This window comes from Misgurnus anguillicaudatus, chromosome 6, assembly GCF_027580225.2.
Source record: "Misgurnus anguillicaudatus chromosome 6, ASM2758022v2, whole genome shotgun sequence".
NCBI classification, from domain to species: domain Eukaryota; kingdom Metazoa; phylum Chordata; class Actinopteri; order Cypriniformes; family Cobitidae; genus Misgurnus; species Misgurnus anguillicaudatus.
The window spans coordinates 17,202,228-17,221,114 of NC_073342.2; the positions used below are offsets into that span (position 1 = coordinate 17,202,228).

At 38.3% G+C, this 18,887-nt stretch overlaps 1 protein-coding gene across 10 annotated transcripts in view; it reads left to right on the forward strand.

The window, feature by feature from the left end:
• Window positions 1–9,628: 9,628 nt before the first annotated feature.
• Window positions 9,629–18,887, forward strand: part of dnajc24 (DnaJ (Hsp40) homolog, subfamily C, member 24) — a 180,049-nt gene continuing 170,790 nt past the window's right edge. For 5 of the 10 annotated variants that reach the window (XM_073868603.1, XM_073868607.1, XM_073868606.1 and 2 more), the window contains exons 1-2: window positions 16,683–16,927; window positions 17,109–17,220. In XM_073868603.1, the coding sequence (XP_073724704.1) occupies window positions 16,923–16,927; window positions 17,109–17,220 (117 nt within the window). In that variant the 5' untranslated portion in view covers window positions 16,683–16,922. Of the gene's footprint in view, window positions 9,760–16,682; window positions 16,928–17,088; window positions 17,221–18,887 lie in introns of those variants that run through there. The other 5 variants (XM_055192212.2, XM_055192211.2, XM_055192209.2 and 2 more) reach the window with 5 other exon arrangements.

Below are 18,887 nucleotides of genomic sequence, written 5' to 3' on the forward strand. Positions count from 1 at the left end.
AATAGATTGGGAAATATATATGGATGGACATTAAAACTTCTAAAACAACAAGTCTGGTGGCCTAAGACTTTTGCACAGTACTGTGTGTGAAAATACATTTGTGCACTTTATATTATACATAGATAGTGTTTTTGAATTTAAGCTACATTTAAACATTACATAGCATTCATAAAAACAGACATAAGATTGTGTCTCCACAACGCTTTAACGTATTAAGACCAACTTGGTACATGTCATCGCAAGTGTGACCAGAGGCAACATGCTTAGTTTTGCCTTATGGTTTGTGCAGCGTTGTGATTTACCATTTAACAGCTTTTGCAAATATATTTTAAAAATCTAGTCCGATCGAGGAAAAAACATTGCATTCATCAACAAAATTAATGACATGTTGCCAGACTGCCTATGAGACAGTATCTCTAAGCTTTGACCTACTGACACCAAACTTTGTGTATGTCATTATCAGATCACACCAACTACACAGAATTCAATTTGATGGCGCTTAGATTGTATTTGTAAATTTTTAACCTTGTTGCTTGAAATAATCTCCAATTGTCTTAATTTACTCAAATAATCACGTGTTGTATGGATGTAGTATTGTTTTTGGCTTATGGCAAAATATGTATTTAATATCATGTATCAATATATGCCCATATATACTGCAGAATATTGAAAAATATAAGCACTAGATTTCTATATGAAAATGTATTACTTCATATTACATTATATTATCCAATATTTATTTACATATACAGTATATAGCTTGTAAGGGCACAGCTGTCACGTAAAGGTTTAACTTAAAAATGTAATGTTAATGTAATAAACATATTAGGCAGAGGAGTGAAGAATATGAAAGGAATAGGACAGTAAACTTGAGAGCCTGTTTGAGGATAAAACAGCAAAGGATGATGGGTATAAAAACAATCTTAAAGGGACAGTTCACCCAAAAATAAAAATGCATAATTTGCTCAGTCTCAAGTTGTTACAAACCTGTATAAATTTCTTTGTTCTGCTGGGCACAAAGGAAGATATTTTGAGCAATGTTTGTAATTAAACAGTTTTGGAGCACCATTGACTTGCAATGTATTTTGTTTTCATACTATGGAAGTCAGTGGTGCTCTTGCTTCATGCTTGATTACAAATAAATTTGTAACTTTGAATTTAGCAAAACAAAGAAATTTGGAAGGTTTGTAAAAGGTTTGGAACAACGTGAGGGTAAGTAAATGATGACAGAATTAGAAGTTAGAAATTGCTTATTTCCATGGGTCAATATCCACAAAAGAATATATTGCAAAATCATACCAAAACCTAATATAAAACATTATATGCATACATAAATATTAGTATGTACTTCAGATTAGTGTGTACTTGCCTGACCTGCATTCTAGCCCACCCACTTATGAAAACACAAAATTCATTTAGCAAGTAAAAAGAATTCAAAGCTCAGAATAGTTGATTAGTCTAACCTGACATCCATCTAAAGTTAAATTAACTTTACACCACAAGTGAACCTAACTCTTGCCAACACACAAGAAACATTTTAGCCATGTCAGCCAATAGCAGAAATGCCATTAGACAGTAAATGAATCCCTTTAGGTAAGTAGAAATTTGAAATTCATTTGGCTGCTTTGCATTTTATGTGGGAAAAAGTAAATAGTCTCTAAGTGATTTCCCAAAAATGCAAGTTAAACCACATTTATCATGCTGGTGAATCAAATTTAAACTGACTTTATTCAATAAGGTGTTCAATTAAATTAAATGATTGGAAAAGCCCACAAACCCACACTATCCTCTTACCTGTCCCCAGGTGCAGGGGGTTGCTATGCTCCAACAGTGCTTCTCCAAAGGGCCTTCTAGAACTCCACATATAGGCACCCATTTTAAATTGGAAGAAGGCCTCCACAGGTGCGTCCAATGAAGATACCCCATACTCCCATATTCCACATGATCTTGTCCGTCACCGTGCAACATCTCGCCTGTCAACAGAAAGAAGTTACTTATACAAAGAAACCAACATCCAGCTCCTGCCCAAGTCTCGGCCACCATCAGGGCTGCGTACATACGTATATATATAGAGGGCCCCCCCAACAGCAGGACTCGCAGGCACACCTGAATGGGCTCGAAGTGTGCCTAACTAGCTGCACACCGTGTCATGGTGTGCTCTGATTGCCTTATCTTCTCATTTATCACAGATGAATTGGAACCAGCCTTGCTGAAAGCTCCTTTCATTGTTGGGGAATGAAAAACCGTGTGAAGCCCGGTGTGCATCCGAACAAGGGGCCTTCTGTCAACCCCGAGCGGATGAAGAAGAAAGGTGAGTGGAGAGGAAGAAAAGAGAGGGAGAAGGAAGGGAGAGAGAGGTAATGAATAAATGTGAGCGAAAAGCAAGATTATGTCAGCGTCACAAGTTATTGAGTAGATTCCCCGAAAGGTAACAGTGAACCATGATGCTTAACAACGGTGCTTCACACTAACCAACCATGGGGTGAAGTGAGCATGTTTCCGCCAAGTTAGCGCCCTGCCAAGCTCATCTACAACAGCTTTGGTCGGTGTTAAAATGAAAAACAAACAAAAAATGCGAGGTGTCTGTTTCTCTCCATGGAAGACTTGCCACACTCATCAGTCGCACGAAGATTTAATTTGCAAGTTTTGACATGCAACGATTGGGTTGGGTTGTACGTCAGACACCCAAATTCACTGTTGTAAATAAAATGCAGATTGTTTTGCAGTATATTGTGACTATTATTGCTTAAGCTATTCTAATGCTATTCGTTAAATCCAGGGTAAAATTGTTTGGGGTTGAACGGAACCCAACCACGGTCGAATCTTAACCTCACACACACCGTCAACTCGTCCTTTAGCGGTCCCTCCATGTGTCAACGGTAAGCGGACTCGCTTCCCTGAGGGTTCTGACTTGAACACCTCTTCTCCTAAATATTGATGTCTATCCGAATTTGGCTCACCGCAATGCTAAGGAGAATGACAAGTGCACCACTGAACTAATGCAAAATCTCTCACATCTGCTTTGCTTTCTAGTGATCCCGTTAAATTGACAGTGTGCACCCGGTAGTGTCACCAACAAGGTCTCTGCATAGCAGACATGATGATTTGCACTATGGAACTTAGAAGGGACATAGCTTTACTGAGGTCTAAGACTGTTGGCTGCCACGGCTGAGAGATATTTCCAAAATCTGAGCGATGTTTTAATTGCCTGGATAAGGTGCAATGCTAATACGGACAGTGGCAAGGCAATTGAGAGTTCCTCATTCTTTCCCTCCCTCTAAATCAATGCACACTTCCACAGAATAGTTTGTGAGTCATGCCTGGCTTTATATAAAGTGAGATAGCTGTGCATTAGATATGCTGCTGGAATCTTCTGCTTGGGCGAGTGGACTGAGAACGATGTGAATTGTTAATGCCTTTCTGGCTCAGTTCACGCCTGCTGATTGATCAGCTCGCAACTGTATCTAGTCTTTCTTCCATGAAATCTGGTGTTAGTGTCTGTGTGTGCATGCGTAGGAGAGGGTTCATCAGATTTCGGGTTAAATTGAGAGTGAAGGAGGTTTGCTGTGTAGATAGAGAGAAGGGGGGAAAGACATGTTGGGACCCAGCCTCCAAGCAGCATGGGCCCTAAAGGAGGACATTCAGAGGCACTCCGCCGATCACACGCTCCCTGAACTCCAATGGGACCCAAATTGCATGGGACGTGTGGGTCTTTTCCCAACATATTTATATCCTTTACTCTTTACAAATCCACTCAAACGCGCATGCAACTGACTGGCAATGGGGTGGATGACGAGGTGGGTGTAGGGTTAACAGAACAGTGCTGTAATACAAGCAGGCTGATTTGATTTTGGATGCACACAGCACAGGCTGCCTCATAAATAATGCAATCTACTGTACAAACAGAGTTGCACAGTGACCTGTTGCTTTGCGTTTGATTTCACCAAGATAGGATTATTCAGTAGAAACAGATGTAAAGTCCTGTGAAGCTAGTCTGTCGATAGAAGAATACACAATTTTGCATTTGTACTTCCAGATGTGAATGAATCTCAATTCTTTAGATGTTTCTTTGTTATAGAAACCAAGTATATCGTAAAAGAAAGAGAAAATTAAAGAATTAGACTTGGACCAAACCAGGTGACAGCCAGGAGGTTCAGAGGTGCTAAAGTGTGTGCAAGTGTTGGTTCGGTAACCACAATCACACTTGGCTACAGCGTCGATCTCCACAGTAAAGGTTAGTGAGAGACTGGTCCCCAGTGCTCAGAGCAATCACGGCAAAGGTGTCAATGAAGAACATCTTCTGCATATGGGTTACTACTATTAGGGTCTGCCCTCACCAGTACGTTGTGGCAAAATTAGCATTCTATTATTAATTTGGTTTCTTTGAAACTTTTAACAAAATGAATATTCTTCCTCATACCTCAGTGTCATTGTTAGATAATAAGTCAGATCTAAGAACAAAATTTAAAGCACTGAAGACCCGCGATAAATCTTGAAACCTTATATCCTCATCTATAAAACAACCTTTAGATTGTTTGTAGATCAGTGTTTGGTCTTAATTCAAACAAAGACTAATCTCTCTGTGATTAGACTTACATCTTTGACACATGAAGATTGACAGTTTGTCCGTCACTTCATGTTATTACATGCCATGTCACATTACGATGGCTCTCCAGACCTGGCACCAGCGGGTGCAGCCCGTCATTTCCCTCAGCAGCATCCACTTGCACTCCAGGTGCCAGGACCGAGAGGAAGCAGGCTGCCCACGCAGGCTGCCGCCCTGCAGGGCAGAAATAGCGAGGGAGGCACGCATGCTAGCATGTGGAAACTGTCTAGCCTGTCGTCTTCGTCTGCACTTGCTGTCACTACAGTACAACATATCACACAAACATACCTTTCAGACAGAGCAGATCTGATCAGACCCGCTGAGGTCTGGGTAAAGCAAAGATAAACGCTAACATTGTCATCATCAAACTGATTAATTCAAATTTGTAAAAGTTGATGAAACGTTTGCAGAGAAGCATGGTAGCTTGCTTGCATGCGATTGACATCAAACATGGTGAACATGACGCTGAGACATTGCACTTGCTAAATTGCTAAGAAATTTTGGATATCTCGAACGGTTCGGCCATAGCGAAGCTACAAATGTATGGCAAAATCAAAGAAACAGGAAGTGTGTAATATTTAAGGCAGAATTTTTTTTTTATTGTGATGACACGCGGGGAGTTTGTTCAGCCAAAGATGCCAATCACATCGATGTATTGTGGGTCCCGGGCGTAGCGCCGCCAACAGGTGCCAGGAAGTGTGTGAGTCATGAAGGTGGATAGTTTGAAAGTGGCATGCAATGAACTTTTAAATACTCCTCGTAGGATATTCATGATGCCGAGACATTGTAGATGCTAAATTGCAAACAAATTTTTGATATCTCAAACGCTGTTACCATGGAAACACATCAAACTTTACTATAATTTCAGGCATATTTAGGGCTCTTGGCATGCGTAGATCAACTTAAAATTTGGCAAACACATTAAAGTTGTTGGCTGATAAGTGCGGACAAAAAGGTCAGACAAAGGTATGTCTTTTAAGTGGCTCACTAGTGGGGTTACCAAATGGGTCAGTAACAACATAGTCCACTGATATATACCAACCCATTCTCACCAAAAAGCGTACAAATGACACGCAGTGTCATTATCGTGCAATAGATACGCCAAATTCCGATTTTGCGTGCATATGATACGCCAGTCCTTCCCATTCACTTATATGGCGAGTCGTTTCGTGACGTTTTATTTATTGTTTTCTCATTTGTTTTCTGTTTTTTTTACCATTTTCGCTTGGGTTTAGGGTTAGAACAACTTTTTGTTATATAAAAACGACATCCTAACCCAAACCCCAACTCTAACCCCAACTCCAAGCGACCATGGCTTAAATATAGATAAAAACATAGAGAAACCTGTATATTAAATAACCTGCTTAAACAAATGTGAAATCTAACCCTAAACCCAAGCGAAAATGGTTTAAAAAACAGAAAACAAATGAGAAAACAATAAATAAAACGTCACGAAACGATTCGCCATATAAGTGAATGGGAAGGACTGGCGTATCATATGCACGCAAAATCGGAATTTGGCGTATCTATTGCACGATAATGACACTGCGTGTCATTTGTACGCATCTTGGTGAGAACGGGTTGCATATACACACTTGATGCACTTGCCCACCACGCATCGTTTTCTGGGAGGCATTGTAGCGATAAAAAAAACTTGCGAGGGCTCACCATCGCTGCTTGCAGCTATATTTAAGTTTAAACTTCATACTTTGTTCTATAGTGTAGGAATACTGGGGTAAAAAGAACAAACCAGGTTTCTTTAACACCAAGCAGATATGAAGACAAGTAAATGAGAAAGAATATACAGTTATCAGAGAAAGACTGAAGAACTATCTCTTCTGTAATTACCTAGCAATGGCTCTGCTGTGGGCTTCAACAGCACTCAAATCCCAATGGACATGGAAGTGACAGGCTAGTATCAGCAGTAGCATGTCTTTTGTCTTCTGAAAAGCTCTTGTCTCCCTTGTGACATCAATTCAATATGTGCATAAAGGTATATAAAGCATGCTTCAAATGATTTTCCGGAATTCCGAAGGTTAAAGGGGTGAATTGAATATCACGAGAGTAGCGGAAAGCAAAACATGTACATCACATTCCATGGAAGCACTGTACAAGAATAAAAACAGTCTAGTCTTGCAGAAAAAATGTGGTGGAGTTCAACAGAGCAGCATTTGAGGGGGATTTTCTGCTCAATTTTAACGCTGGCTGTTAGGGATTCTTCACAAAAGGTGTTTGGAGAAGCTCTCGGAGGGATTGCAGCAAAAAGGACCTGAAAATTGACTAGCAAAGGTTTGGGAAATGGTGTGAAAAGTCACAACGCCAAATGCTCCAGAAATGAGCAAAATCTTTTTTGCACATTTTATTTAATACTGCTCCCCAACAATAAAAGCGTGCAGTGGATCTGAGCGTTTTATGTTGTAAATAAATCATAAAATTATACATGATGCCCATCTATATGTACATTAGAGGTGTACTGCTTGCCTTGGAAAATTCCAGTGGTACCACCACACACATGCACCCAAAAACATTCTTTATTCTACCTCATGGGCGTCTCACTTTCCTTGAATTAGCCCCCAAATATAGTCAAAAACATTTTTGGGGTGGAGATTTGAAATGAAACATATAGAAAAAATTAACAACATTTTTTAATATTTTCTGAGCAACCACAAAAGTATTGTATTTTTATTTGAAATTAACAAAATGCTTAGTCCTTAATTTGATTAGTTGCTGGATGATTAAGGATATTGGGTTGTGGTACTATACTTACCAAGACCCCCTGTTTACCAACAACCAAGTACCATCACTGCTCTCAGCAAAATTAATACTGGGTAATGTGGGTACTTAACACATAGGGCTTGGGTAAACTGGCCCTTTGCCTGGACTGAACGGTCATCTCAGTCCTTCTAGTGTGCATCTGTGTATCACAGGCAGTGGTGTGGGAAGCAGGTTGCTCAGGATGATAGAAACCATAAATCAGCGCTCCTGAAGGGAACAGATGCCGGGAGCGTGTGGGAATAATTTCACAATTTAGCCATAATTAAAACTCACCTTAGCACAGCTCTGCCACTTATCAACTGATTATTTCCTTCTGATTCAATATCGGTCTTCTTACGGGGCTCCCAGCATCTGCCCTGCTGACCTTTTACCACACTAGTTTGTTCAAGACATTTCACATGAACACAATTTGCCGCATTTTTACATCACACGAACAGATGATCAGCAACGCAGCAGGGAGTTAAGCTGTGTTTGTGTAATGACTCCTATGGCACATCTCAATGCTATGGGGCAGTTTCTCAGACAGGGTTTAGATTAATCCAGGCCTTAGTTATATTAGGACTTTTGAGTGGGACTAGAATAAGTCCTGTCTGGGAAACTGCCCCGTAAGTACCTTATACATTAATTCTGCTCAAACTTCAGGTACCTGCCCACAATCACATGTCTTGTGTTATATACCCCTTACGTTAACTGTTTAAAGGCGGAGTCCACGATGTTTGAAAGCCAATGTTGATATTTGAAATCACCTAAACAAACACGCCCCTACCCCAATAGAATCTGGAACTTCTGTTGATAGACCCGCCGCACACACATGCAACCCGGCAAGGATGTCGGTTAGTAGACACGCTCCTTACTGCTGATTGGCTATAAGTGTGTTTTGGTAGTCGGCCCGTCTCCTTTTCCAAAGCGTTTTTCAAACATCATGGACTCCGCCTTTAAGAACCATGTTCACGATCACTTGAGTTTCGCACCAGTCACTCTTTACATTCATTTAATTTTATGATCTGACACGTGTGTCTGAAAACATGGTGCCCACTGCCCAAAATGCACCTCACAATGATGTCTCTTTAGGCCTGCTATGTTCACAATATAGTGAACATATCATTGTCTCCTGTGTGTTATTGCATTAAAATGCCACTTCACAAACATGGGGGAAAATGTATTTTTTATTCCTGTCTAAAATGAAGATGCTCAAAAAAGACATTTCAAGTTCAGTATGTGTTATTGATGACCTCAGGGCTGTATCTAATGACTTGGCATTGGTGTCAAGTGACAGACAGTGCCCTCAGACAGGCATTATGATCAGTCCATTAGCTGTGCCAGTCAGCCTGTCAGGATTCAGAGACAGGGCTCCATAGAGACGCATCAGCATTCCTAAACAGCTTTCAGCAAACCAGTCCCATAAAAACTGGCACAAATTCACTCTTATACATCTTAACTCACTCATTTCCCCTGCCCTAAATGTACTAGTTAAGATTATATATAGCTTATATAACTTATGAACTCTATAGCTACACACGTTGGTTACGCTGCTTAAAATCATGCTATGTGAAATGTTTTAAACATCATTTTGATCATTTATATTTTTAACATTATTTATAATAACAATTGAAAGCCTACTTTTAACAATCCAGTCTGTAGGGTTTAAAAATTAATTTAGACAAGGTAAAAAGTTTTTATAAACGTCAAACTGGCACCTCAAATAAACAAGTTTCTTTATATTGTTGATTAAAAAGAGATTCATGGATTGTTTTGTTTTTTTAGAAAAACAAGATGAACCAAAGTCAACAATTCTTTTCTTTACGTCTCGTTTGTTTTTCATAATTTTTTGTTAATTACTAAGAAAACCATTTATTTCATCAGCACCTTCTGTTTATGAGAAAAAGGTCGCGTCTCTCGACAAGTAACGCGTGGATGTGTGCGTATTAATCACGCATCATCATCATCATCACTGAAGAACTTCGCCCTTTCTCGCTGTACCTGCAAGTCGATCCACGCGTTCCCGTTTTCCTGCGCTTCATTTAACAGCGTCCCAGACTCCTCCTGAAGTACCGAAAATGACAGCACAATTACATGCGAGCCCGTGCCCGAAGCCGGGAGGAGTGTTATAACGGCTACCTGTCTTTACCTCAGTTTCCCGCGCTCCGTTAACAGGCGTCGGTGATTAGAGGGATGTAAACCCACCCACTTCCGCCTAGCAAACAGACCCGCGCCAATCATACCTCCTGGTGTCAATCACGACCCGTCACAACACATCAAGCGCGTGAGCAAACAGTGGAAAACGCAGGCTGACAGCTCAGCCTTTTCTCACACCTCGAACCTGTGGATGTCTCTTGTTTGCTGTCTACCCACACCTTCATTTCACGGATCATAAGAAAGTAAAGACATATGTTTTCTTCTTTTATTAGTGCAGTAAACAGAAAGCCGATGAACCAGCTTTGTTTTATACAGCTGAAAAGTTTATTAGTTTGTTTATGATGTATTTTTTATGTAAGATTTAATGAAAATTCACTAGCAAAACCCACCCGAAAAATATCGCAGTATTTATATGAAATTTTAGTACACTGTAGTACATTATATAATAATTAATACAATGTGAATGTGTTTTACAGTATTCTGTAGTATTACGTAACTTGAATTGATAAACTAGTAATTACTGTAGTATACTTTTATGGTAGGTTCAAAAGCATTACAGTATTTTGACATTTTAAAATATGTTATGATATATATCATAAGTAGGCCTATATGCTATGAAAACATCAAAATCTTGTAGAAGTATGTATTGTAGGCTATTGGGTCTAAAAAAACACCATACAACCTTATTTATGTGGAAGTAACAGATTCATATAGACCTGTAGGGTAAAATGTGCATGAGTTCTATGTTTAGTTCATGTTTAAATTGATAAAAAAATCATTTATATATATATATATATATATATATATATATATATATATATATATATATATATATATATATATATATATATATATTTGGGATTTAATCCACTGTACACATCAAAATGCAGTGTTTGTCATATTTTAAATTTGTCATCCTGGAGAACCCATGGGGGCAAATTTGGCCGCTGTTAATTGCTGCTACAGTACCCAAAATTATTATTTTTTTATCAAATTTAACTTCAAAAGCTCAGAGTGCCACCACTTACCCCTACATAGAGACACAAAAACAGTAAAAGTCAAGGTTATGATTTAATTTGTCACTTGCGAGTACAGCAATAGTAATGCTTTTTACTGACAGGAATTTTGTGTTTAAAAGTTTTTACAGTTGCATAGTAAAACATAATAGAAAATACATTATATGATCATATTTTGACAATTAAAATACAATGAGAACATTAATATAATAGAAGAATAAAGACAAAGAATTAACTGATTTAAAATGGTCCTATACTGTTCCTATACTTTTTTCCGGTAGCTCAATTGGTAAAGCAGTGTTAACAGTGCAAAGGTCATGGGTTAAATCCCAGTAAGCACACATACAGATAAATATAACTGTGATGCTTTAGCAGGTTGTGATGTTAGACCAGCTCAGAATCCAACACCTATGCCAGCTCCAGTATTGCTCCTCTGAACCGTTGTAGAGGAGAGAGCTAAATTTGTACGATTTGTGTTCACCTCTCCGCACTGGGCCAGGCACGGGCACACCTAGCGTCTCCTCTCTCAGCAGACAGGCCCCATCTGCCACCTGCTCCGCCCCTCTGTCCCTGTGACAACTGTCGAGCAGGCACGCAAGATTGATTATCAGTCAAAGCCCATAGCGCTAGCAGCAGATTTTGCTAGGTAAAGCTTGCTGATCCAGCAAAGAGCCAGAGCGCAAAGTTACATTGGGCCGTGCCAACCGCGCTCTGTGTCGGGGCGCACAGAGAACAGCCGTGCGTGTCGCCATGAAAGCCAGCCAAGGAAACACAGCTGCAGCACAGAAGTTCCGGCCCGGAAAACTTGGCACCCAGCAAAGGACTCATAAATAAACATGGCTGTATGATGGCACTGTTTTTGGGCGTCTCCTGAGCCAGGATAAATAGCACATGATCTCATGCACAGCCTACTTGGAGAGGAACAAGTCAATACAACGCATTCCCTTGGAAATTAATGTGAAACAATGCATATACTCAACCAATGAATATAAAGTTACTTACTAACTGAAATACTACTTTTTAATGTAAATACTGCCAGTATGTTTATGGGTCAAAACCCAATTCTGGTGTGGGCCTACAGTACATGGACCCTGAATCAGTTTCACAGACAGAACACCAGTACTATCTACAACTTAAATGGTAATTTCCAATCTGAAGTGATGATCCCTATGCCCAAATCTAAACCTTGTCTGGGAAACTGCCCATGAGGTTGAACACTGGATGTCCATTCCATGTAGTTAACCCAAAATTGCCAACTTGCTTGATTCAACTCAATTAAGTAAAAACAAATTGGAGAGGACATAGATTATATGATATCTACTTGCTCCTAATTGAACAGAAAACATCACTCTTTCTTTAGTGGGGTTACTTAACAGCGCGAATACTCCCAAACGTCTCTTCTTTCTAAAGCTCTTTGACTGCGTTCCCCATGTGGTCGGCATTGCCATTGATAAACAAATACAAGTTCTGAGTGCTTCTGGGCTGAGCCTACAGTACCTCCTCCAGGATAGATGGAAGCAGTGGGCTGGTGGGGCAGCCCGCTAGTGGGGAATTCACTTCTTGGATAATGACGGTTGGCAGGGGTGCTGCCTCGCTTGTGGCTTCCTGCCAGACCGCTGTCGGTCAAAGCCTGCTCCTAGCCCCTTTCGCGGGGGAAGCCATTGTGGTAGATTTGCATTAACCGGCGAGGCCTCACGAGTACAGTGCGTGTCGTGCTGAGATATAACTCTTTAATCCGTCATCATTCACTTGAACTCTTTTCAGAGCGGCGTTCCACCGCGGTACCTCCGTGTCATCTCAGGTGCGACACGCATCCACAACAACATTCATTATCTGGGACCACTTCCCTCCCTGAAAGTAAACCGTGTTTGATTTAACAGCCGGGAGGAACCAAAAGGCCCCCCATGTCGACATAGACCGCAACCCTAAAGCTTGGCAGCCATTCAAAGGCTTTGAATTCCTCTCTCCTACCAGGATGTCATAGCCAAGACATAGAGACTGTATTTTCCTTTCTTCTGCGGGATCTTCTCTTTCCTTCCTTTCTTTCTGCCCTATACTTTTTTTCTCACGTTCCTGCCCGTGTGTTTGGCGGGGGCGCTCCGTTCAGTCTGATTTAAGGGCACCCGTGTCAGCTGGGAACAATTGGTGAAATGGGGACAAAGCCGCCCGCTCTACTTGAATTACAAGTGGTTGGTACTCATGGTTGAATAAAGGGTGTTTCAATGTACCCTTCAGGGGGCAGCGTAGAGCCTCACCTATGGAAATGATGGGCACAAGCACACATGCACACACAAGGAACTTAAACGCTTCGCTGATCGCCACGAAAGTGCTTTGCAAACAAACATTGGGACAGTTTTCATTCAAATGCCCAGTCGAGTTGATTTAATGTGTTTGTCCCAGTTGTAGTAAATAAATGGCTAAGAGGCCTGTAAACACAGATAGAAGTCCAGATAGATAGATAGATATTGCATAATAGGTCTGAACATCAAACTAGTCATTTAATAAAATTATTCTGTGTAGTAGTTTACATGCATTTCATAGTTTTCTTATCTTACGAAAGATAAAGACAGGCTGGAATCAAAACTTTTGGCCAAGCTTAGCTTTCAACCTGCTAGCAAAGGACTGGCTTGCATCTTATTTAATTAGAGGCTTGGCATCGTAAGTCTCCAGCAACCCACATACTCTTCAGTGAAGATGAATATGTTTGGAGTGGGCAAGTCAGGGGTGAGGGTCACATTGAAATGCACCTGATGAGTCCTTCCTGTCCAATGCAAATAGTGATATGACACAAGAAAACACACATCTAACTTTAATTTCTAACTTATTTCTTATTTGTCTTAAAAAATTGCATATTGCAAAAGTGAAGTTAGAAACACAGGGATATGGGGAAAATGATATAGGTAAAAAGCTATGTGTTTAGATAAACATCTACATTTGCAGTAATAAAAGTTGGCATCAACTATTCATTAAAATGATTTTGTACACATGTACATGAGGGACAGATATGTAAATTTTTTTGAATGACTGAATAAGGTTCTTAGCTCAGTTGGTATAGCATTGCAGTTAGCGGTAGTAAAAGTGAAGGGTTCGATTCCCAGAGAACACACACATACTGATAAATGAATACAATAAGTCGCTTTGGATAAAAGTGTCTACAATTACATAAATGTACCTGTAAAAATGGAATGTGGGTATAGGGCTAAATAATACTTAAAGTAGTGGTTCAATGGTATTTCATGCATTCTGACTTATTAACACAGTTATAGAGTTGTTTCCTCATAGGCAAAGTGTCAAAAAAGCAGTTGGGCGTGTTACAGAGTATTTCGTGCCGAATGCACTTGGCCAGGGTTTGTACAAGTTTCGGAAAGTTTTTTCGATTACAGGTCCAGCTGACGTTTCAGGGGTTTCTGTACGTATCACTTCTTTATATGGACACTTCCCCCGGAAAACCCCGGGAGACGCTAGAACTTGCAAACATCCATCACGCAACAACCTTTGTTTTATTTCAAAACTCAACATTGGCACGAAAGAAGAAATGTGTTTTTAGCCAACCTTATGGAAACAATGGATATAGTTTATAATCCGGTGTAGCAGCGGAGTTTTGCGTGTGTTTGATGCGCTGGATTTCATTGAAAAGTCCCAACCGGGTCATGAGTTGCATGCGGTAAGTAAGACTTCTGTCTTATGTTGGAAATAGGGACGTGCATATTATATTAAATGAAACGAGCATGTAGTGAATCATAAGTTAAACAGTGTTGTATAGTGTTGCATGACTCGTACTCGGTCCTCCGCTGTAGTAACTTCTCCTTCTTCATTTTTGTACGTTATCGGAAAGATTCAGTAAAGCTAATCTTTCTTTTATAATTCTGACTAAACTAAAGACTCTTCGGAGATATAAAGGATGTAATACTACTCTGTAGTAACTCCAGATTAACATCAGAAATGCAGAAACAGCATGTGTTATGTGAGCTTTAAAAAATGAAACACTAGAGGAAATAAATGGGCACAGCAGACAGCCATTTCCCAACAGCCAAATTTCAGGGTGAAATTAAACACTGGGTCAGTGAATATACTGATCACTCATAATCACTGACTTAAACTTCTTATACAGTATGAACATCAATTGATTTTGTTTTTCTGACAGTTTTAGACCATTCAAAATCATTCTGCTCTTGGAAGGTCCCTTTGAAATATAAGTCCAGCCCAAGGGAAAAAGTAGTACTTTCCTTAGTGTACTTAAAGTGCATTATTTTCGCACACTAATTTTGTACTTAATATACTAAAAATTCATCTTTAGTACTTCTTAAGATGTTCTTAAGATTATCTAAGTGTACTTCACTGTGCTATTTTGAGACACCATGAATATGAACCAAAATGCACTTTTAACATAGGCCTACTATCTCTGTATTAAAAAATGTATTTAGTTAACACTTGTATTAAACTTGAACTCAACTTATATACAAATATGGCTTCAAGTTTACTACAAGTGGTACCTAAATACATTTTTTACATTTTAGTACATTTTAGTTCATATTTATGGTGTCTCAAAAGTACACTTAGAACTACTAAAGAGGAAAATAAAAATAAAGCACTTTAAGTAAACTATGGAAGTTTATTACTTTTTCACCTGGGAGGTCAAGATGGGCAACAAAAGACAAAAATGTACTAAAAAATACACATCACCAAACAAACACATAATTATCTGCCTCATCATAATGCAATGTCGTGAGGTGTAACAGGCAACAGGCGAGCGTTCTGCAAACCTTTTTGAAAATAGTAATTATCTTTGCATTTCATTTTTGGTGACGCTAACGTGTTGCAGTAATTATGCACTGAACTTAGTTTAAATTTTGGAATTAATTTTTATTAAACAAAGGTGATAATCAGGCTTAATTCATCAATGACCTTAAAAATTGAAAAGATGCATTTGCTTGTTTAATCACAAACTGCATCAGATTTATGCATCTACATAACATGAATAAATGACTGCTTGAATAATAATGCCATTAATAACTTAGCTTAATTCCTCCAAACTTCCAAATAAGTAATTAGCATGGATAATTTAATTATATGTCAGCACCACTGCACAAATAGATTTTGTTATGTTTCTTTAAAGTTCACTATTCTGTTCAAACAATTAAAGTAATATTAAGCTGAAAACTTTTTAACACCTACAATATCTGTAAATATCTACAGGGACTTTTTTTTCTTTCTATATTTTCACTTTTACCCTCTTTCTTACTTTCCTGCCATTATGTTGTCATTGCTTAGAAGCAAACTGGAATTGTAGAAATGAGTTAATCGCATGAGTAAAAACAGTAAACAAACAGATGTTATTGTCCTTCATATATACGAAATGTCAAACAAAAGACTCTTTATATTTCATCATGGAATAATTAATTGCTTCGCAATAAGCCTAAATTGAGGAAACATGGACAAACAATCTGTTTTCTCTCTGTTACATGTGGCATCTATCAAAGTGCTCATTAAAGACTTTGTTAATTAGCAGCAGGAGAGAGAGGCTGAGGTGTTCTCGGTTTCTTTTCTTCCTTTACCCTATGACATTATTTTAGATCATTCTCAACACAGTTGACAAAAATCCACCAACTACTTGCAACCCATGCCACAATCACAAATATGTTAGATGGAATTGTTCATTGGCAAAGTGCAACAAATAATAACATTTTCCCATATATAATGTACTCTTTGTAATTCAGTAAACGTGATCATTTTCGCGATCATTAGCAAAAAAATGTAGAATTATAAAAATCTGGTATGTTTTTTCAATACTGTACAAACGGCAACATAATATTGTACAAAAGTGAAACATATTCTAATTATATTTATTTGAAATAATATTATATTAATAATAATATAATTATTTCCTACTGTAAATAAAATGTGTCCTTCACTCAAACACGCGCCTTCGGTTTCCATAGATACTACACTCATCTCTCTCCAAAAAATCCGTGTGGAAACATTTATCTTGATAGGTTCCGCCTTATATACTTTCAAAAGCAATTAAATGCCTAAATATAAACAGTAAATTGTTGAAAATACAAATGAAGTTGTAAATTATGTATGATGTTACTTAATTTAGGAATTTAAAAATATAGCGGCCTTGTGTTATTGATTCTTGTTTCTATCAGGACAATTTAAGGTGAGACACGCGTTTACACGGGAAGCAACATGGACTGTAGAAGCTAACGGTGATGGCAGGTGCAAAGATACAGAGGAAAACCCTAATAATACCAGGTCCAGGAACGTGACAGTTCTTTATAACAGCGCTATTTTATATTGCATGTTTATATTTAACTTTATAATCGCTTAGTTGCTGATTCAGTAACATGACACGCGCTGGCTGCTAATGAATTGCCTACTGGCTTCTTATGAGGCAAGTTGAAACTTCTTTAAAGTGTTTAAATAATGTTTACTATAAACTATTACACATTTCTTAATGTGTAGAATAATAACGTGTAATATAGAGCTTTGTGTTTTTTAAATGAAACGTGAACCGTCCAACACTGTAATATAAATATGTCATGTTTTACGCAGATTATGTTTTGAATCTTCAGGATTATGGCAGATTTCAATGGTCTACAGAAAGACTGGTACTCAATACTGGGTGCTAGCCCGACCGATGACATACAAGAGATAAAGCAGAAGTATCAGAAACTGATCCTAATGGTAAGTACATACATGCGAATAAATGCAAAATTGTATGTTTGATCTGCATGTGATCTCAGATCAGCACATGTAAAAATCATACAGTTTAATGCAGATGTTCAAGGTGAGTTGTTGCTGCTAAACAAAAGCTTTGAAAACATATGCATAGTTAATGGCATTGGTATTTCTCATTAATAAACATTTCAGGTTTGATTTATCTCTGCCAAGTTGTACTTAAGCAGATTTGTTTAATCCCAAATCCATTTTAATTATAGCAATCACTATTCGATCAATCAGGATGTGTTCCATGCAATTTGTTTTGAGATGAAATTTGATAAACGTTGCCCCTGTTGAATATTTTTTTTCAATCAATGAACAGTCTTGATAGATTACAATATAAAAGATAAAAGCATAATTTCAACATATTATAAACCATATAACCAGAAAGAATGTTTTTACTATATTTAAAATCCCCCAAACCAATTCAAATTTATTTATATAGCGCTTTTTACAATGTTGCATTTTCTTTAAAGCAGCTTTACATAAAAACGATCAATATTGAAATTATTAAATATATTAAACATGGTATTAAACCATTTGCTTTACAACTCAAAAAGCGATAAAATAATATCCGGAAAGCAACAGCATATGGTCATATATGATCCAATTGGTGCTACTAAGGCTGTACAATCATTCTTGCAAAGCTGATCACATTTAAACAAGCAATATTCACATCAGCAGTTGTATGCAATCATTATTTGAAGCGAAAAGTAAATTCTGCTCGAAACACATCGTAACATTGCATTACAGAGTATTATCCTTTGCCGTCAGGTCAAAATCCTGCTCATCTCCCTAATCTGCCTGACAGTAGGTGGCAGTAGTGTGATGGTAGTAGCCTTTGTGCCCCCTGCTTCTCTCCCTCCCTTGATTCAAAGAGGGTCTGCAGGCAGCGCATCAGAGTCCATCGGAGGATGTGGAGGTGCTTCCCTCGCAGCCTCCGAGAGGAGATGATGTATTGTTGGAGCTGGCGAGTGCTCCAAATTGCCCAGCCCTTTATATTGTGTTCCTGCTCTCCAAGCTCCATTAGGCCCAGTAAATGAATATTTTACAATGCGTGGAAAGAGACAGCAATTAAAGCGTGTAACTCCGGAGGGGAAGGAGGATGGGGTGCTCTACAGAGCTCCAGCTTCTAGTTGTGTTATGTATTTATGACAAGTACCTGAGCTCGCGGCCTGGAAGTTGTGGAGCGACACTTTAATGCGTGATAACCATCAGAGATTTAGTTTTAGTTAGGTAACTTGGGTCAGAATGGATTTAAAGATTAAAACAGTGTGGAGAACTGTGTATACTAAAAAATCTACTAAGCATGATTGGTTACCTTATAAAGGGAGAAATGTATTTGTTTGTTTTATGTGAAATAAACGCGTGTTTATTAAATAGATAATTTTTTATGTAAATTAATTGACATTTTGCAATGCATAAATTTGCAGACTATAATGTGAGTATATATAAATTATTTAAAATGTATTTATTTTATTATTAAAAAATTTTGAAAAATTTGATTACACATTTATCTTCAAATTTAGATTTTATGTACTCTTCAAATGCTTGGCATTGCACAATTAAATTAAACAAAATTATGCTTAAAATAAACAGAACAAAATTATATAATTTAAGTATATTTGTCA